At 34.1% G+C, this 21,109-nt stretch overlaps 5 protein-coding genes across 5 annotated transcripts in view; 2 read left to right on the plus strand and 3 right to left on the minus strand.

Moving 5' to 3' along the window:
- Positions 1-2: 2 nt before the first annotated feature.
- On the minus strand, positions 3-7,770 carry LOC139992377 (uncharacterized). The gene is made up of 20 exons (XM_072013164.1): positions 6,839-7,770; positions 6,519-6,757; positions 6,165-6,274; positions 5,989-6,076; positions 5,597-5,829; positions 4,840-5,224; positions 4,007-4,634; positions 3,661-3,691; positions 2,932-3,558; positions 2,723-2,873; positions 2,419-2,646; positions 1,722-2,352; positions 1,533-1,644; positions 1,296-1,467; positions 1,108-1,225; positions 961-1,016; positions 679-874; positions 440-587; positions 257-362; positions 3-187 (listed from the first exon to the last, which is right to left on the minus strand). The coding sequence occupies exons 1-20, from the start codon at positions 6,912-6,914 to the stop codon at positions 125-127; spliced, it is 4,398 nt and encodes a 1,465-aa protein (XP_071869265.1). The 5' UTR covers positions 6,915-7,770; the 3' UTR covers positions 3-124.
- A 174-nt stretch (positions 7,771-7,944) lies between these two features.
- On the plus strand, positions 7,945-11,143 carry Cpa (F-actin-capping protein subunit alpha). The gene is made up of 3 exons (XM_072012956.1): positions 7,945-8,204; positions 8,783-9,032; positions 9,118-11,143. The coding sequence occupies exons 1-3, from the start codon at positions 8,007-8,009 to the stop codon at positions 9,534-9,536; spliced, it is 867 nt and encodes a 288-aa protein (XP_071869057.1). The 5' UTR covers positions 7,945-8,006; the 3' UTR covers positions 9,537-11,143.
- An 885-nt stretch (positions 11,144-12,028) lies between these two features.
- LOC139992262 (queuosine 5'-phosphate N-glycosylase/hydrolase) lies at positions 12,029-17,753 on the plus strand. Its single transcript, XM_072012955.1, has 6 exons — positions 12,029-12,805; positions 13,002-13,217; positions 16,198-16,357; positions 16,680-16,793; positions 16,873-17,058; positions 17,266-17,753. Exons 1-6 carry the CDS (start codon positions 12,710-12,712, stop codon positions 17,502-17,504), a joined length of 1,011 nt encoding a protein of 336 aa, XP_071869056.1. The 5' UTR covers positions 12,029-12,709; the 3' UTR covers positions 17,505-17,753.
- LOC139992311 (uncharacterized) lies at positions 13,289-16,183 on the minus strand. Its single transcript, XM_072013048.1, has 7 exons — positions 15,839-16,183; positions 14,914-15,399; positions 14,280-14,631; positions 14,081-14,246; positions 13,909-14,012; positions 13,773-13,835; positions 13,289-13,666 (listed from the first exon to the last, which is right to left on the minus strand). The coding sequence occupies exons 1-7, from the start codon at positions 15,892-15,894 to the stop codon at positions 13,319-13,321; spliced, it is 1,575 nt and encodes a 524-aa protein (XP_071869149.1). The 5' UTR covers positions 15,895-16,183; the 3' UTR covers positions 13,289-13,318.
- A 193-nt stretch (positions 17,754-17,946) lies between the features above and the next one.
- Positions 17,947-21,109, minus strand: part of LOC139992259 (uncharacterized) — a 54,830-nt gene continuing 51,667 nt past the window's right edge. Inside the window, exons 16-17 of the mRNA XM_072012948.1 lie at positions 19,615-20,679; positions 17,947-19,043 (exon numbers count right to left, since the gene is read on the minus strand). Of these exons, the coding sequence (XP_071869049.1) occupies positions 18,729-19,043; positions 19,615-20,679 (1,380 nt within the window). The 3' untranslated portion in view covers positions 17,947-18,728. The remainder of the gene's footprint in view (positions 19,044-19,614; positions 20,680-21,109) is intronic.

A 21,109-nucleotide genomic window follows, 5' to 3' on the forward strand; every position in this document is an offset into this window, starting at 1 on the left:
AATTTTTTATCACAGTATTGTAGATTTACAAGTTCCCTGGTTTCTTGATCGGACGTTTATAAATTTTTAATTTTACAGCAATCATAGTTTTACACGTTTTCGAAAAATGTAACAACAAATATTTTTATAATATCGATTCGCGTCTTCCGAGATATTGACGTATCGTATCGAAGCCTAACACGTAGATCTACAAATATTTCAAATAAAAATTATTTATCTTCATAGCCAAATACACAGCGAAGAATAGTTACTATACCTTCAACAGACCAATTTGTTCCGTAGTGTCTGGAGTATACACCGGGATTGACATAATCTGCTCACCATTTCCTAGCGCGTAGTCCCTTATATTAAAATTAGCGAACCTATGCATGGCGGTTTTTCTAAATTAATATTTCTCCCACGGAGAATACTTTAATAAAGAACTTCTTTTTCATCTCACCCAACTTCCACACACTCTTTCGTATCAGTTTCTTCAGGAAGCGGTTCACATACGACGATAAACTTTATGTTAGAGTTAATAGACTGATCCAGCATCGCGCATAAGATCCTATTTTGCAACGGGTACTTCTCTTCGTGCACTCGAAACTCTGTGAACAATGTTTTCTCAGCCCCAAATTTTTCCAGTAAAGAATAAAAAAAGAAAAAAGAAGGGAAAAATCGAAGAGATTACTATCTTACTTCTTTTAAAATTATATGTTAACTTCTGGTTTGGTGGTAGCGGTTTCTTCACTGAAACCGTTTCCATGTCAGCTCCACAATAACCCAGGAAACAATATTCGATGTAAAGGAGCTGATACTCTGGATTCTGCATTACGGTGCTTTTTGGGAATAAAATCAAATTCATGATTTCAATGATAATTGCGTCCTTTCCAAGCTGTAATTAGTATTTCATGAAATTCTATTAACTTCTGTAATCTTAGTGATTGGAAAAATGAATTGGTAAAACATTTTAATTCGTACGTCATTGTCTTTATCATCAACAATATAATCAGATGACAAGTCTTCCGTAGGCGAGTCTGAAATTCATTTTTGTAAGTAATCCTAATCTATGCACATCCCATGTAAGTTAGGGTAATCTTGTTTCGAATTATAAATTGTTATACATGCCCTTGAAAGTAAACGAAGCGCGTTCCTTATATTGTTGCCAGTTTTTATCTGCGATCACGTTGGTCACCTCGGAGATCGAATCGACTGATTTTGCCTGATCTGGCTCATCGGTTTTACCCTGGATATATATCCGCGAGATCAAAATTAAAGGCTGAAAGAACAGCAAATAAATGATCTTCTAATCTTACGTTTGAGAAGAAAGCATTAAATTCCACCACGCTTGGTCTCCCCATTTCAGATTTTTCGTTTGACTTCTCTGTAGTTTCCGTAGGCTTCGGTCTATTCAAAATCACGTCTTTAAATCTATCTAATTTTTTATTTAAAAAATGCAATACTTCTCTACAATCTCGTTCTCTGTGGTTTTTTCAATCGTATCATCCCACTTAACCGTAAAAGTAGATTTATGTTCGTCCTTATGGAGTTGCTGGTTCGAATCTAAATTGTCAGTTTCGTCTACGCTCTTTTTCACCACGGTGAGGGAAGCGTCGTCATGCTTAAACTGCGTTGTCGACGAAGAGACATCAATAGAATTTTCACCTAAATAAAACACGTGATCGATTGAGTCTATCCTATGTAGGAAACGTTCTATTGCCAATTATTTCCTCGCTCTGTACTTGATTCGTCAATGGAAGTAGGCTCGATTATGCTCGTCGTTGTTACATCGGGCAGTTTTCCCGGATCTCTATCCTCTATTTTGGAATCTTCATCCTTCAACACCAACAGATCGTCTTTTGGTGGAACGACTTCCTTCAATTTCGGCGGCTTCTCTGGAATCAGCGTTTCCGGCGGTTTCTCTGGAATCAGCGTTTTCAGCGGTGGTTCTGATATTATACCGTATCTTCTTTTGAACGCTTCTACTTGCTCGATGTCACAGCTTAGTCTGACCCATAGAGACAATTGACCAAAATTCATTCCAACCGAGCAAGGGAGTATACTGTTCACGGGTATGATATAGTGAAGTTTATTTTGTGGATAGTCCAATATATCTTTGATGCAAAGCTTCCCTTTGGCTACCATGTAGTTGTCGTTGTCGTGAAACACGTTCACTTGGAAGGTCACGAGTTCTAGAAGAATGTAGTTGAAGAAGGAGAATAGGTCTGATATTCGATAGACGAACGACGAATTGAAGTTCAGCTTGGGACATTTGAGCGTGGGCGTGTAGGTTATATCTTGATTCCAAATGTTCCAACTCACGAACAACAACACGTTGCTAATGTCCTTTTCTCGGAAAAGGATCTGCTTAGCCTGACATACAATAAAATTACTTCCGCATTATTTTATTTCATATTAACGAGTTAATTTAGTACTAACGGACGTGGAAAGCTGTAAGGATACGATGTGAAGCTCCACCAGACCCTGACCATCCGCGATTACTAACGGAAACGAATCAGAAAAGGCACTCGTAGCATCGACACACTCGTTTGGACAATCGGCACTGCAGAAAGAGTCTACTTTCTGGACCTCAGATTTAGGTCCTCTATGTATAGGATGGTATCGTATCGAGTCAATATTTTGCACGTGCTTCACGATTTCATTCACCTAAATGGTACGAGTTTTATCTTCTATCGACATGCTATCGGTTTCGGTCGAGTTTTAATTAAATTGTAATCCTTACTGGTATCCCACTCACGGTTTTTTTGCATCTATCAAGGTATTTGATGTATTCCTGTAACGATTTATTGTTGGCGGAAGAGTTATTTCTGTTCTGCACGGTCTCACGCGTTTCTGGGGATTTGTACGGACCAAATTTGTCGTCCTGCAACTGACTTCAAAAGGTGACTTCATGAGTTTCGCGAAACGATCGAAGTTGTTGAAGTTCGTTACCGAGAAATGTTCAATGCGCCTAAAGTTCTTGGTATATAGTTGTTTCTTGTAGGTGCGAGAGAATCGTTGTGAAAAGGTGTCTTCGAATCGATCAAGTCGTTCTTGCTCTTTATTGCCTGTCCTTTGCATTGCATTTGCGTATTGTTGAAGTTGCACGTAAGCGGTTTAGTGGAACTACAGCAACATCGGTCACATTGGGTATCTAGATTGCACTTCAGTAAGCTGCTACAAGTACAATCATTGTTATCAGAGACTTTAACCGGTTGACTATAACTCTGCACATTGGGCAATAATTTTCTCTTCGGCTTTTCTTGTTTACTGTAAGGATTCGAGCAATATTTTCTTGTGCTACAACCAGATCGAATCGAACTCTTTGCAACACTGCTTAATGTCGTATCATTGTTGTTGATATCTTTCACGAATTGATACTTAATAGGTGGAATTGCACGATACAGAGTATTGGCTTCATGGGGAATCATGTATGTATACTCTTGAAGAATATTAAACAATATGGATAATACTGTATTAGGATCCGTTGACTGGGAAGCATTGTCTTTTTTCTGCTGCTGGAGACCGACTTGAAAAGCTGCGGCTTCTTGAATTCCTTGTACAAGTGTTTCTATGCCACTGTAACACAGTGTCTAACGATAATTACTGAAGATAGAATATTAGAAATAGAAAATGTTCGATTACAAAAGGGAAATAAAGTATAAGAAGGTACTATTATACGAAGGCATCACTTTATTACGTGTTTTATTTACTATAAACCTTATCTATATTTTATTGAAATATAATCAAATACCATTATTTAAACGAACACATGGAATTCTGCCTAAAACATCTGGAAGCTCCAGAAATTTCCACAATTATTAATATTGACTATGTGCGTTATTCGGAAGAACGATATTAAAATTCGTCAAATCTTCCAATTCTAACGAACAGGACAGTGAAATATTTTGAATTCTCTAAACTCTGTCTATCCTATCTTAACTAAACTAGGTTCATATGAATATATACATATATATAAATACAGCGTTGAAATAGCACGAAAAATAATCGAACAATTTTTGTCAGCAATTAGAGTCACCGAAGAGCAGTTTCTCAAGCGAGACAACTTGCCTGTGTCTCCGATTCTGATCCATCACGTCACTGTAGTCGGCATCAGTAGCCATGTGTTTCTGATTAAATTTCGCTGCATCCGTAGGTGTGCTTATCTGTGCTTGTTCCAGAAGCTTCAGCATTTTATCTGGAGTCAAATAATTCTCTGTAACTATTGCAGGATCCGTATTTTGCGTCGCAATTTGTGGTTCTTCCATTTTTGATGTTTCTTTTATAGGTGTTATAATCTCCAGATCTTTCGTGTCTACGGTGGATACGCCGGATCCATGTTCTGTCTGCACCGATCTATCCATCAATTTAATAGATTTTTGGATTGCATTCGTAGTGTCTACATCTGATGATAGTTCGCAACATTTTTTGCATTTTCGCTCTTTCCTAGCGATATCCAGCTCAAAAATCTTTTCGAGCGCTTCGCAATATTCCTCTTGAACATTGCGAAGAATATTGCATTTTTCCACTTGAATGCTGGCATCTTTGTGCGATTCGCATCTGTCGATTATCATTGGTATCTTCGTCTCGGGTTGTTTCGTCGATATTGGCGTAGTCTTTGTCGTTTCCTGTTTTTCCGTCTGTGTCTGAAAACACTAGAATAACGCGTTCGTTACTTTCATTGATGCTTCGCAAATGTATCTTCATTATATGTAAAATATTAGAATATCAATATTAGAATATCAAAATTTATTTAGTCGAGTACCGAGAAAAAACACTTACTTAGTTAAAGAAGCAAACATGTGAATTGTCAGGCAGAAGACCAGCATTATTGATTCAGAAAAAAAATTACACACTGACCGTTAACTGTACCGTTAAACTGTCTATATTCTTCTGTAGTTCTTCGAGTTTCCCGAGTAACTGTTCGTTCGATGTTTTCAGCGCCACGATATTAGCCTGTTCGGTGTTAAAAGCGGTTTTCAAAGTTTCTTGATCGTGGAGCTGCTCCGTGACTTTTTTCTTTAACTCCTTGTTCTCTAGCTCGACTTCGCCATATTTGGAACTCAGGTCGATGAGCTCGCTGTTGTGCTGCTGCAATATCTTCATCTCGTTTACCAAGTCCTTTATATGCTCATCCTTCTCTCGCAGCGAGAGTTGAGAATCCTTCGCCTTTAACATCTGTTCGTCGATCTCCGCCACTCGTTTCTTCTCTGTCAGGAGCTCCGTCGTGATCGTTTCGTTGTTCCTAATTACATATTTATAGCATCCTTTATTATAGTTACTCGGCTTCCTATTTTATGAATAAAGACAGTGCATTTACATTTGATATTTAACATTTATCTGCTAGGATCCAGGAGATAGATACTTATAAGATAAAATTTATTTATAAAATAACAAAGGTTGAGGAGAGAAAGTTTAATTACGCGTGAAACTTGTGTTGGAGAATTTATAAGTTGTTTCATGCATAAAAAAAAAAAAAAAAAAAAAATGCATGCATAAGAAAAAAAGAGAAAGGTAAAGGATGATAATGCGATAGGTGAAACGCGATTCAAACAGTTGGTCAAGTATTGTTTAGAAATATCGTTGTTGTGCATGAGTAAAGAGACGTTGAGCGTACTTCGTCTTCTCGTAAAGCTCCCTCTTCAAATCGTTGATTTGCGCATTCAACGACTCGTTCTCGTTCTCAGTGGCTATTAGCTTATCATTCAGTTGCTTCATTTGTCGCCAGACTCTTATGTACTCAACGTTCTCTGCTACTTTCTCCCTTTGGTTCATGGCTGTATAAGTAGACAATTCTTCCTCTAGTTCAGTTATCCGATTAGACATTTCTTTCTTCTGCGCTTCCAATTCCTGCTCACCAAATACAATTTTCATTACGTTTTATATCATCTCCATCCCTAATTCTAAATTTAATAAACGACAAGGTGTTTGTTCTTCGTTCAATCATTTATTAGATATTATAAATAAAAATAACGAATAAAACAGAAGGAACTCATCGATTGCTATTACCTCGATTTTATTGAGATTACATTGCGCATTGTCGTCAATACAGTGATAAGATGGTATCTTAACGCGGCTGCTTTCACTTCGGCATGTTCTAAAACGAGGATCTCGACTCAGTGATCTATCACGATATGCCGTGGTATGAATCATAGATTGTTTGTAATATGACGCTATGGACTTACGTGCGTCCAGACGAAGGCCTCGCTTGGAGATTACGACTTCTTGATGACGATCTACCTGTTATTGTATGACTCAGCAGTTGATTTCTTAGCACCGAGACTTTATCTTTCAGCTGGAAAATCGATTGCAACATTATCGTATTAGTCGCAATAGTTGTCGACTTGAAATCTTATTCACTCTATTTTCAATCTATTTAGCTTCAAACAGATCAATGGTTCAGAAATGATTTCCTTAAGGATTAGAAGATAGAGTTGTTTTTTTCACTTCTTATTTTTCAATTCTTTTTTATTGACTTTGAAAATTTTTAATTAAAATTGGAGTAGAAAAATTGTAAAAAGGAAAAATTCAACTTTTACCTTAGAGTTCTCAAATTCAAGACTGATTATTTTATTCTTATCCTCATAAACGTCTAAGGCAATTGTGCATGATCTTGAATTGCCAGTTACTCTCATCAGCTTTGTTGTCAATCGTTTGATCTTATCTTCCTGACTGTTTGTTAATTTTTTTAAGTTATTTACTTCATCGAGCAGTCGTAAATATCTGTCTTCCAGTTGGTAACGATCGAGCTTAAATACAATGTGTCGCTCCCTGGGATCTTTAATTTGTATCAAATAAAAGTAATATATTAAAGAAAGCCAAGTGTAATATTATTTTAATATTCCTGTCAAATACGAACCTATACTACTGCGACAAGAATCCACACAAGAACCTTCTCTCACAGGCAAAATGTCTCGATTTGGATCGTCAGCCATAATTTCAAAATTCCACTATATTACCTAAAAAACAAAAACTACGACAAAATAAATTATTAATAATAATTATTAATTAACATTCGTTTCTGATCGAAATATTCAAATATTTGCACAAAAGTGCAAAAATTAACAAATTTGAAAATTCCAACATTTCGAAATTTTTTAATACAATAGTTTCAATGTTAAAGATTACATGAACTTCCAAATTTAAAAATTGAAACAGGTATATTGTCATATTTTATATAGCAGTTCGTGTAATTCGAACGCGAATGCGCGTTATGTTGTACTTTAAATATGAAGCCCCTTTTTTTCTTGTTTCGAAGTCCGTTCAAATTTTGGCGGGCAAACAGACATATCCGGCGGCGATCTTTCAATAAGAAATGATTTCTCGATAAGAGATTTTACATGTGAAGAGAGAAATATCTTGATAAAATGCTCTATCAGCTTTTAATCTACACCTGCCTAGAATCGTGTATAAGAGAACACAAATGCTATTCGAGGGTTATGCTCGGCAATGTTCGTTGAACACAGTGGTTGTCTCCAAACCAAATGACTGAAATTCTGCCTTGAATTATATCCTCATTTCTCCTCTATTACAAATTTTATTCTTTATAGAAAAAAGAATGTTAAATAAATTATTAAATATAATTTAACCACAAAAACAATCTATATCTCTTCCTTGTATAAGAATAATAATAATATAAATAAACATAGGTATACAATTTCATAATATTACTGCATAAGAAAATATTTAAAATCGATTTATGCAAATATTACATTTCAACAAGAAAAATCAAAAGCATTTTGTATATATATATATATATAGCATTTATAGAAGCAAATACAATAACTAAATTATTTAACTGGTATATGCATCACACATATGCGTATTTAAAATACGTGTTTCGTCGGAATATGTGGAAATGTAGGAAAATATGTATGTCATAGAGTTGATTAAGAGGAAAGAGATACGTATCCCCTTTGTGATGCGTCACCGGGTATATGGGGCAGTGCTTCGATACGCCGGTACAACCTGCACTGCACTAACCTTGGTTTGACATCGTGGAGTGTGCGTGCGAGAGAAAAGTTAAGATGGCGGCGGATGGAGATGTGATCCCTGATCAAGAAAAAGTACGAATAGTTTCGGACTTTATACTGCATTCACCGCCGGGCGAATTCAACGAGGTTTTTAATGATGTGAGAGTCTTGTTGAACAACGACAACCTGTTGAAGGAGGGTGCGTCCGGAGCATTTGCTCAGTACAACAAGGATCAGCTCACGCCTGTTAAGGTACATCATCGACCTCTCTGTGATGAACTTTTACAATTTTTTATGATAGTATCCGGGGTATCGTTTAGTATCTGTGGTAATCGAAGATCACACTATCTCAGGAAAGTGTCGGATCGAATTTCAATGGCTAGTAACGGTCCTAATCGTGCAACACGCGTTTGGAATTTCGACAGGTGACGTTGACTTTACAGTGAAATTGGAGCGCGATAATATTCACCTGGCTAATGTGATTGTTTACCTAATGTATCCTTAAATCGCTATACTGCAGTTGCTATGTGCAAATCTTAGTGGAGTTTCGATCGAAATCGTACGCTGCAGTAGGGTTAATTATAGTTACATTTTGTGCTCATTTTAATAGGAAATATTTGAGATTGATCTATAATAATTTCTATTTCTGGTTCAAGCTTCATTTCATTTCGAAATTTGGAAGTAATATTTATTTTGTAATTCTATGAAATAGATTTGGTTAAATTAAGGTTAGATACTAATTTATTTATAAGTGTATTTATATGATAAAATTTTTGACATTTGTGAATCTTGTGTTACATTGGTCAATTTGTTCCTGTTTTTGACTTCAGATTGATGGAAGCGAATATCCTGCTCTTATAACAGAACACAATGATTTAGGTGGACAAAGGTTTTATGATGCTCGCAGTAAGCAAAGTTTTAAATATGACCATCTTAGAAAGGAAGCACAGGATTATGAACCGTACGAACCAGATCCTGTAGCTGAACCATGGAGATCGGCTCTACAAGATGAAATAACAACTTACACTCAAAGTCATTACAGACACGGTGCATGTTCAGTTTTTGGAAAGAGTCAAGGAGGTATAGTTGTTTTTTTTTATTTCAGAAAATTTAATTGTTTGAAAATCGCAACTGTAAACAAAATGTGGTTTATTCACTTACATAGGTAACATTACCCTAACGGCTTGCATAGAAGATCATCAGTTTCAACCTAAAAATTTTTGGAATGGCCGTTGGCGTTCTGTATGGACTGTTAGTTTTAGTCCAAGTTCTGGAAATGCAGAATTAAGAGGTAGCCTTAAAGTACAAGTTCATTACTATGAAGATGGAAATGTACAGCTTGTCAGTAGCAAAGAAGTAAAAGAAAGCTTACCGATTTCAAATGAGAAACAAACAGCAAAGGAATTAATACGGCTTGTTGAGGAATCAGAAAATGACTATCAAACTGCTATATCGGAAAATTATCAAACAATGTCTGATACAACCTTTAAGGCCCTACGAAGGCAATTACCTGTTATGCGAACGAAAATTGACTGGAACAAAATTGTATCGTACAGTATTGGCAAAGAGCTTAAAAGTCAATAGAAATAGATTTTTTATATAATATTAAGAGAAATAATTAAAAAGCGCATTTTGCTGCATGGGTGAAGTCTGGAGGTGTGATGTGCATGGGAGCAAATGTAACGATGCTATAAGTTTGGTTAAACATGTTTTGACTGAAACTCATGCATGCCACTCAAGGTTCCTCTGGACCCCTAAATGTATCTTGTTAATAACAAAAGTAATAAAAAGAAACATCACTGTAGCTATCGATTTTTTAAGAGCAAAAGAGAAAGAAGTACAGATATTTTAACTACAATATCTTTTTTTACCGAGCTTTTTAAATTCTGTATTAACAATTTCTAATTGCATAAAAAATATTTTTGCGATTATATTTTATTTCTAATGAATTTTATTATTAAATGTTTTGATATAATACTGGGTTTAAATGTAACAGAACATATATATTGTTTATAAACACTCATCTTTACGATTAAAACGTCCATTATTTTACAGTATTTAAGAGATTGATTTATATATTAATCTATATATTATGTGAATTGGTGTCTGTTTATAAATTTACTACTATTTAATAATTTACAATCAGGGTAACGGGGATCCTTGGTCTTACTTTTTGTAAGCACTTTAATTGGATTTATATTTGGTAAACCAAGTCGTGTAAAATTTGTAACTGATGACTAAAATCAAACAAACGTGAAACTTGGGGTGAAATATCGAAATCCGTTAATACATTTATTAGATATATTCAAATTACATCAATCAGATAGTAATCTTGTACAATAATTATATTTCAGTGCAAACATTTCTAATGAACTGCATTTACTGAATTTATTTGTTGTAATTAATTACATGGATTATTGTCTTGTTGATAATTTGAATGAATAGATAATTCTACTTCATCAATTTTGTAAAATTTATAGTTTATAATCTGGAGTTGAAGTTTAATATTAAAAGATTAAATGCATCAATTTTAACTTATATTGATATCATAATGTTAATAGTCAACATTACAAAGTATAAGTACATAAAGTATTGCACAGTGGGAAAGAAATTGCTGTCTAACATGTGCATGTTCGGTCAGCCTAATGAAACCATCGAGTTAAAATACTTGAATCAATGGTGATTAGAATTTTAATTCATTAATTGCACAACAATATAATTTTTTTTAAACACTTAAGCCTTGTAACACCTAAAAAGCACAATAACATGTTTAATATATCTGTAAATGAATACTGTCATGGTTTCATGCTATGTACAAACATAATAGCATGCTGGGGCCACAGGTGATGTCAAAATATACAATATCAAATTAAATAGATATGTCTATCATCGATTCACAATCTGGTACAGAATGCCATTAAGTGTTCATAGCATTCGATACACAAAGCAAAACTTCATTCATTACAAATATTGGTGGGCAAGGCCTACTATTTTTGTCCAATTTTATATTTCATAAAATATAAATTTATACATTTTTGTTAAGATGTATTGTTTTATGATAAGTATGTCTATTATGGCAAATATGTTGCAAAGTTTAATAGTACAGTATGAAATAAATGTTAATCATTGCAACTTGATTTCTGTGTTAATCATATTATAGTTGTATGAGTCATTTGTATCAAATAATGATGTTGAAAAATCTTTTGGTGCTATCGCTTACCACACATTACACAACCAGACATGTATGCGAAAACGGAAACTAACAAAGTACATAATGCATTGTACATTGTAGAATGTAGCCTATAGCCTGCTGGAGCCTTAATCTGTTCACTTTATGTTGAGGGGGTATTATGTACATATGTTATTTGAATGAATGAATGCGATGAAGCACACTACCATTTGACTTTTCAGACCTTAGGATTCGAAACATGTTTGTAATATTATTCATATTTTGTAAGTTACATCGTAATTCAAAATATTTTATTTAATCATGCTATTCGATAATTTTTAGAAAAAAACTTTGAACAAAATACATACATAACTTAAATATAAGATCATAAAATCATTTGATCAGTTGTGAAGAAGAAGTTAAAAAAAATGTGCAGAGATATAATACAAAAAACTTAGTATACTAAATATTGCAATAATAAAATTTTATATGTAAATATGATGATACACATTATTTAAACATTGTAATTTGTGTTACGTATGTAAATTACAAATGAAGTGTTGAAGTTTCGAATCTTATCAAACTTTACAGAAAATAGTTGCCTATGATAATAAAATTAGGTATTACCTACAATCGAATGTACCGTAAAATAAGAAACGCATGTCCTTATGTAAAAACTTAAACACAGAATACATTTATCAGTTAAATTATGTATTATTAAATGTTATGATTGATTAAATAAAGTGATATAACACTTTATACTTTGACTATCAACTTAAACATCATGTTTAATTCAGAAAAAAGTAAATTTTATTTTTTTCTATATGTACTTTACTTTAGATAATAGTTAATATCAACAAAATTCAAATATCAATTATTGTTGATGTTAACAAATGTAGGTAATACAACTGTGGAATTATTGAAGGTAGAAAAAAAACACGTAAAAAATGTGTTATATAAACTTTATTTTCAAATTTTATATAACATAAACAACTAATTATGATAAATAAATGCATATAGAAATTTGCACTATACTGTCATAAAAAATAACCTTAAGATTTCTCTATTAAAAAAAATAAGATAGGACAAAATATATAATATAAAATATTGTATTTGAACTAATTACTTTCTAATATTATTTTATTGTAATTTGTGGTAGTAACCCCGAAAAGGTTTTATTACTCAATGTAAACAATCATAGTGCACATGTGCTGCTGTGCATTGTTTTGAAAAAGTACTTTTAATCTCAACTATGCAATTTCAATGATTAAAGTGCTTACCTTGACTTCATCTACAACAAAGTTTTGGAACACTAATACGAACATTTCAGGATGATTATCTGTTCACATAATTAATAGACAATCTAAAAGACAATTTCACGAATTTTAACATTCACAGCCATGTTTGTTTACAAGCCAGTCGTTGCTAACGTGCTAAGAATCATTGGTCACAAGGTACTGTCACGTGACTATTGACTTGATCGTAGAGTAAGTTGTGTGTCAGGAGTTTGTACGCAGGTTGTGGATAAAGTTTGTGCTTAAATAAATTATTTTCGATTCACTAACTACACTGTGATACTTCCTCAACAATGATTTTAATGCCAAAGGAATCCGCAAAATTAATAGATTTTTGTTCTAAGGATGTTTCCGTTGAAGAAGAAGGAATAAAAAATCTTGCCTATGCGGTAAATAACTTTTCACTATCGTTCAAATCTTTCTCATAAATTTGTTGTAATATATTTAAAAAATTAATTGTGAAATTATATCATAAATAGTGCTTGGACTTTTTTGTTGCACATCTTTAACTGACTAAGAAATGAGATAAAGAATTTAGGGATATGATTGATCACGTATAAACTAATCAATATTCTTTTTTTACAGGTTTTTGAAGCCCTTAACGATCGCAAAATAAGTGTGAACAATTTTTCACAATGTCAGTTTCACCCTTCTCCTGATGATCTAAAGGCAGTCGATTGGATATTTGTCTTGGACACATTGAATTATTCCTTTTGGAGTAAAACAAATTGTCCAAAGTGGACTGTTAATGGCCAGACTGGGTATTTTGCCTTGTGTGCTGCTATTAAGAGAGCTGTAGATGTGAGTTAAAAAGTATATAAAATTATAAATAAATGACATTATCTCTAGAAGGAAAGTTAATCTATAAAAAATTTAGTTTTGGGAAGATAATCTGTCTTTTATCATATAATACGTTTTTCACGATCTTTAATTGCTTGACATCTGCACTTTTCTTTTGGTTCAGAAATTATTGATTCTTCTATAGTTTCTGATTTTGATGAAGGTATAGATTCAGTCAATGGGTCTAATTCAGATTTTGTATCTGATTGAGTATCTTTTTTCTTTTTTACTTTTCTTCTTTTCCTTTGTTTATTTCTTCCTTTTCCAACACTTTCAATTTTACGTGCTTCCTTTTTCTCAATCTTTGCCGAGATCTTCCTCTTTTTCTGTTTCAGTTTCTGTTTTAATTTATCTTTGCTTAGAGCCTTTTCTTCACTTCTTTTTTTTTCTTTCTGAAGCGTTCTCTGTATCTGAAATGATACTATATTTTATACCAGACAAACCTTGATATCAATATTGTTTTCTATTGATTATATAGTTTGCATTCTTAATAACAGATAATAGAAATTTTCTTACATTATCTTGTTTTATTAGCTTAGCTGCATCCTTTTTATCACTTTCCACAAACAATGTTTCATCCTAAAATTGAAATTAAAACTATAATGTCACATTCATGTTTGAGATGATTTTATATTAAATTCATATAAAATACTTCATCATCACAGAAATATTTTTTGCAGCAAATGCGTTCTCTACTTCCAGGCAAGTTCCTAGCCAAATAACATCTTATATACATTTTTACATCCTCAAAAAGTCCTATAAATAAAACATTAAATTTTATCGATTTGTGAGCATAAATTTTTATGAAATTCAGTAACACATACTTTTCATTCTTTCTGTTTCTCTGTCTACCTTTTCTTGGTATGCATTTATAAATTCATTCCTTTGATCTTCTATGCATTGCAACAGAAACTGTTCCTTTTCAATTTGTTTCTTTTGAAATTCTAATCTTTCTTCCCATCTATATAGAATAAAGAAAAAATTGTTATTTTTCTAATACAAAATATATTATGAATTTCATATATACTTCAGTTCCACGATCTTGCGTTTTTCTTCTTGTTCATGCGCTAATCGCGTATCTATCATTTTCTTTCGTATACGTTCCTTCCTGCTCCATTCCAAAAGAGTCTGAATTATCTTTTGCCTTCGAATATCCGTTGCTGCTATTTGTTTCTGCTGAATTATTTCTGCACGAGCTTTGCTTTTAATATACCGCACTTGTTGAGTTTCTTTCTTTTTCTGAGCCAATGCTTGTAACCTTTCATCGATTTTCCTTTGTTTCTCTTTCTGCTTTTGCAGCTTCATTTTCTCAGCCATTTTGCTTTGCGTGATCGCGGACTTTCGTAACTCCATTAATCTTTCCCTTTCTTTCAATCTAACAGAACGTTGTTTTTATGCGATACCATTCTCAGACAATAGATTCTTTATATAATTCAACACGTATCTGGTCTGAAAGAACAATGGCGCACAGTGATGCAAGAGAGTAATTTTCCAGGAGACGAAAAAGATCAATTTCATTTAATTATATTTATAATTAAGTATCATGGATTCTTACTATAATATGACTAAAACATTATTAACGTATGTAGCTGAAACTTTTCAATTTTGCAGTTATGTCATTGTTCTTCAGGATTAGCGATATTTACTCGGTGGTTACCTCTTCACTTCTTTCTCAGCCTGTTCTTGAGCATACAAGATCGCTCTCTCCTCCATGGATTGTTTCGTTCTTCTATTCAATTCCTTCTTTATGCTATCACAGTGCAGTCTTCTTAGATACCTTCTGTACATATTGTAATCTTTCAGAGAACATTTTGCGTCTAAATTTTTAGTAACGAAGCCAGATTTGATCAAATGCCGAATGATATTCGGTTTGGAGAAGTGAGAAAGCAAATGTTTATCGTGGAGGGAGTCGTAAGTCCATTGTATCTCGTAGCCATATGGATCGCTTAAATTAAACTCCGCGTCCGGTGTGGAGATCCATAGTTCCTCGCCAAGCTTACGACGCGTGAAATTGTAAACACCCTCCGGTCCGGGAACCATTGGGATTTTCGACTCTAATGGCATTACTTTCCATTTTGGTAGTCCAAATTCTGGTACTGCGCCTTTGGGCTTAGGAATCGAATCGAAAAGCTTGTCCAGAGCCCTAATTTATACGCAAATAATTCAATATGAATAAAAATTAAGGGAGATCGAGCTGCAATAAGGAGGAAGTTCCACTTTTCAGTAATTTGAGAGAATCAACAAAAAGTAACTAAAGATCAAGTACTTCTGCGAAATTCATGGTCAATTAATACTCGCAGTAATAAATCTTTGCATCTTTGAATATGAAAACCACAGGGGAAGGGCACCACAAGCCATATCTTTTGTTTTTTATATGAGAGTAATTTTAGTAATTTTAACCTTTAAATAAAATCAACATCAGAAAATCAACAAGATTGTACTTATCATATTTTTCTCCTATAATATTCATAAGAAATTTATATTTTTCTTTCTCTTTCAATCCAAACAATTTAAATGTCGGAGCTCTCTCCTTATTGCTGTAAATCCTGCAATTGATATATTCAGGAATCACGTGTACTCACGTGGGTCTTTTGAGACCGATTATGTCGGTCGAATGTTGCTTACACACTGGGTTCATCTTATTAGCTTTAAGAAGCAACGTTTCTGACTTGACGTATCCTCAGAAATTTGACCGTCAATAACATTTTGTGGTTACATGGGAATTTTGCATGTAATGTAGGTAAAATGTCACGTTCCGACGTTCTCCACATCTATACGTCTAGCTTCTTTTGTTCGCAAACCGTTTGTCCTGGTCGTTTCAAAAATACTTCAACACGTTGGTGTCTGTGTCGTTTCGAAAGTTACACGATTGTTGAAATTCTACCAATAGCTACGCCATACTTTTTTTTTTCTTTTTTTTCAAAGAATTTACTTCGAACAGGAGGGGAAACCTATAGTCGACCCCAAGTATTATTCTCAAATAACGAGATCCGAAGCTGAGCATATTTTTCGTGGCGATACTGAAACTAGTATCCCGCTGTTAGACGAAAGAGTTAAATCCTTGAGAGATGCCGGAAAGATTTTGTTAGAAAAGTATCAAGGTACATGATTGAAATCCCTTTCTTTTCTTCAGATCATAGTTTTGCTTATTAAGTTCATATACAATAAAGGAATCTGGTGCAAAACTTTACCGATCTTTGTTGAAGCAGAAATTAGATTTTCGTAATTAGACGAGCTTATTTCTTTTGTAAATTCCTAGTAAATCTTGAAAGAGACTCGAACAGACTGTAAAGTTATACACTAGACTACCAAACTGTTTTACACACATGTGATAAATCACTTTTTGGAATTGAATTTTAACATCCAATTTTTAAACATTGTATCACCCATTATATTGGACTAGCAATTTATTTCTCTTTCTAGGTACCTTTACTAACTGTGTGAAATCGTGTTCGCGCTCAGCCGAAAAATTGCTGAAATGTATCGTGGAAGAATTTGAGTCTTATCGAGATGAGGCAGACTACAGAATTCACAAAGGTAACGATATTATTGTTAATCCTTGTGAAAGAGAATTCTTTCCAAAAGCAAATGTAATAACAGAGTGTTTGTCTTCCAGTTAGCTTCTACAAGCGGGCTCAAATACTGATAGGCGACATTTGGGCCTGTTTCAAGGGGCAAGGAATTGGTGAATTTGAAGACATAGACTGCATCACGATGTTCGCTGATTATCGTATTCCACAAGTTCTACTACACTTTGGTGCTATTCGTTATAGTAATACTCTTCTGAGCAGACTGCAGTCTGGTGAGTCTATTGCACAGTTTCTAAATCAAATTCTACATCGTTATATTTTAGAATTTGATCTGATTATAAATGACTTGTTTTTTTCATATTTTTTGTATACATAATGTCACTTTGATATCGGTGTTCAGCCAATCACGGTATAAATAGAGTCATTAGAGTTAAGTAGTAGGGTTTCCCTATCAGATAGCACAGTATTTAATATTGCAGATATAGAATTAGAAAACGGTAGCGAAGACGAGATCGAAATTCGAGGTTGCTCTATAGAGGTTATCGAACGGGTCAAGGATGAAGTGAGAACTCTAATCGGGCGCTACCCTAATCTAGCGTTAAAAAAGTCAGACATTAACGCTATATTGATCGATCATTTTCTATGGGATTATCGGCGAGAACACGCCGCTGAATTAGAAAGTATACCGTTCCATAAAACTAGATGCATATATTACTGAGCATATCACGTGTCTCATAATTAGTATTTAAGAAAAAAATTTGAAAATTGCCTATCACGCGTATAATAATTTTACAAATTACATATCTAAACATACGATGTGTATGGCTATCTCATTTAATAGCTCTCCAACAAAAAGTAGTATTTTTACAATTATGAAAGATGCTGATAGAATACATATACTGATTTTATAGTTATACAGACACTTATGTACGTGCACGTATTCAAATAAAATACTCATCATATTTTAGGAGGTTTTTAAATAATTTCTTTTAAATGATTTCCGTGATTCTTTCCTGATCCATCGTCTCGATGATCCCTAGTCCGTCCCTTTTAAAAATGAAAGGTAAAAAGCTTTGGTAATCTTTTTTAGATAATAAACAGTATATTTATGTAATATCGATATAGCACAGTTTCTAGCGTACAGATAACGTAAAGTTAAATCCATACAAATTTTGATATTTTTATTGAAGTACTTTCGTTGCCCACCGATTTTCATAATTCGTATATACACAGATACATATTTAGACGTTAATAAATAATAAATAGTAATTTCGTATATGGGAACACTATATGGTAGATTTATATATAATACTATATAGTAAACTTTGTGACTATGATTAAGAGTTCCTTCTTATATACAGAAAACAATTTCGACAGTTCGACTATGTTCCGGCGACGTGTATTTACAAATTGATCGTAGAATATTACGAACGCGTAAAATTTAGCTGGTCGTTTCGTAGTTTTCAAAATGTTTGCTATTTAGAAAGTTACGTTCAAATTGCTCGCATATTTCGAAAGGACCACGCAACAAATATTTTCTTTGGCTAATCACGGGTTGATATCATTTGGCACACACAATCACATCGACATTTCCTGTCGCGAATGCAATTGCTCTTGTAAATCGATCGATCGTTGAGCCTGTATTGTTTCATACAATTAATCGACTCTTTCGTTGAACGGCGTTGAAACATTCTTACGTTGAGCAAGGATGTTAACTTGTTCTACTTCTTCTAGCTTCTCGATAAATTTCTGTTTCTCGGAAATAATTTCTATCGCACTCTATAAAAAAGAAGACCAAGTTATCTGGATTTTTTACATCCTTTATCTAGACGCTTTGCATTTAATACGTTAATTTAATTTGATCCCTAAGTAAACATTCGACTCCTCTTTCTCTTTCGGTTTCCTTTTTAAGACTTTGGGCCCGATTTTACATAAACGTGCTTTAACTCTTTCTCTGCATCTGTTCCCAAAATATTATATTCGACTTTAATTTTCCAGGTAGAATTACGTTCGTGTCATTGGACACGTCGCTTTTCCCTTGCACTACTTCCGTTTGGTTTTCCGTTATATTAGGTTGCTCCATAACGACGTGACTAGCCGGAGGTGAAGTCACTTTGTTCGGAATTTGCCTCAGGCCTTCTCGAAATTGTTTCGAAAGCGATCTGGCAGTCAGACTATGCATCTGTCTCGGCGTTTCAACTATTTGGATCTCTGGTGTTGACGATCTCTCCTTATTCGCGTTGCTCGATTTAGTTATCTAAATAGGATAGATAAGAAACAATCAAAATCATTTCTGATTACTTCATTGACTTCTATACGATCTCTTGTAACTGGTTGTAAAAAGTATTTGCAATAATTTGTGATCATATATCGTAACTAAAGTCTCCTTTAGATATATATGTATAAATGAGGATGCACCGTAAATTTATATTTTTGTAAACATAATTAAAGAAATGGAATATTGAAAAATCTGTCCCTCTAAATATCATCACGTGTATCTACTATTGTACTGTATTGTTGTATTCTCGTCTCCTAATTTTGTATAAATCCATAATATCTTTAGTCTACATATATCATAAACAATGCTTCGCTGAAAATGAAACGCCCTATACTAAAACTAGATAATTAGAATACTATAAAAAGAAGATCTGAAGCTTCATATCTTTAAAGCTATTCGACGTATATAATGTCTTATTTATATCAGAATCTACTACCAGCTACCAGCATCTTGCAAAATTACAATCAAGGTCGACCAATTGATATCTTTCTTTTATTAGACTTCTTTTTGTAACACTCTGCATATCGATCATTCAAGAATCCATTCTTACCTTCGAGATAGGTCCAGGAACGGGTTCGGTCTGTTTGCTAAACGCTTCAGCGAGCCTCCTGACCGATGGCATCGGCAGCACCTTATTATCAAATTCCTCTTCGCTCAGACTTTTCTTCTTGACGTCACTCATCGATTGGTGACTCTGTTCCCTCTCAAAGGAATTGTCCGTCTCATTTTCCGAATCGTCGACAGAAGAATCGTTACTCTTAATGTTACACTTCTCCAAACTATAATTATTCGCGATGTTTCTCACCGATCCTTTTTTCACCATTCCAAATTCGTTGTACGAATTCTGATTATAGCTTTCTACCTCCTCATCTTCTTGGCTATTTGAATTCGAATAGAATTTGGCGATGTTCGGCACCGATTTCGCCGACTTCAATCCAAAATCGTTGTAACTCTCGTTCTCATACTTGTTCAAAGTTTCCGTGCTCTGTGTCAAGTTGTTATCGCCAGAAGCACGGTTGCTTTCTATCACATCGCCACGGTCGTTCTCATAATCGTTTCTCCGTGTTAAGTTCGATTTGTTCGACGTTCTGGTTAACCTTGGCTTGAATTCGTCATTACCTATGCTATTCAATTGAATCGTTGATTGTGTTCGTCGAATTCCATTATCGTAACCAAAAGACTTAAGGTCCAATTTATTGACCACTCTAGGCGTGGAAGTTTTAGCCGTTTTATTAGAGAATTCATTTTCGAATCCATAAGCCTTCAAGTCGATCCTCTTGATCTTGCGTGGATTTTCATCGGAATTGGACTTTTTCGTTTCTATAACGGCGTTCTCGTAATTTTCTTGATTATTCAGTTTCGCGTTGATTTCATTCTTGCTATTTTTCCTCTCGTTTTCCAGAATTTCTTCCATTCGTTGGTCGTCCCACGACATCTGCGACTCGATTTTCGAGAACCTGTCTTTGTCTCTCTCCGCCTCGTCTGAAGAGTCATTTTGTCCGACAGGTTGTTGATATTTGTTCTCCACGTTGTTATTCTGCCATTTCGCCACCTTGGATTTCACGTCGTTGCTTCGATTCAGGATCGTCTCCGTTTCTCTGTATTGTGTTTCCTCCTGAAACAGAAAATGGTTCAGTTGAATTAAACCATCCAATATCGGGCGCGCGTTTTAGTTCACAAAATGTTTCGATGTGGCTTTTGCAGATGTTAGTAACGTTTTTACATCTAAAATTAGTTTAATATAAGCTTCGCGTATGTATGTATATAGCCATGCATATTACACCCAATAAATTTTATCGAGAAAATTAGAAGTTGTTAGTTGTGATCAAACACCATATAACGGAGAATGGCACCAAAGATTTTTACGTAGCATTCATTTTTCTTTTCTTTTTTTTTTTTTTTTGATTCGATGATTTCTGATAAAAGCTTCTGTCGATCACAGAGCATGCAGACCCGTATCGTTTGTTAGTCGACATGCATTGAATTGGAAATGCATGTAAACGGTACTTACCGATCGGAAAAGACATTTTTCGCAGCGATCATGC

This window comes from Bombus fervidus, chromosome 11 (assembly GCF_041682495.2).
Source record: "Bombus fervidus isolate BK054 chromosome 11, iyBomFerv1, whole genome shotgun sequence".
NCBI classification, from domain to species: domain Eukaryota; kingdom Metazoa; phylum Arthropoda; class Insecta; order Hymenoptera; family Apidae; genus Bombus; species Bombus fervidus.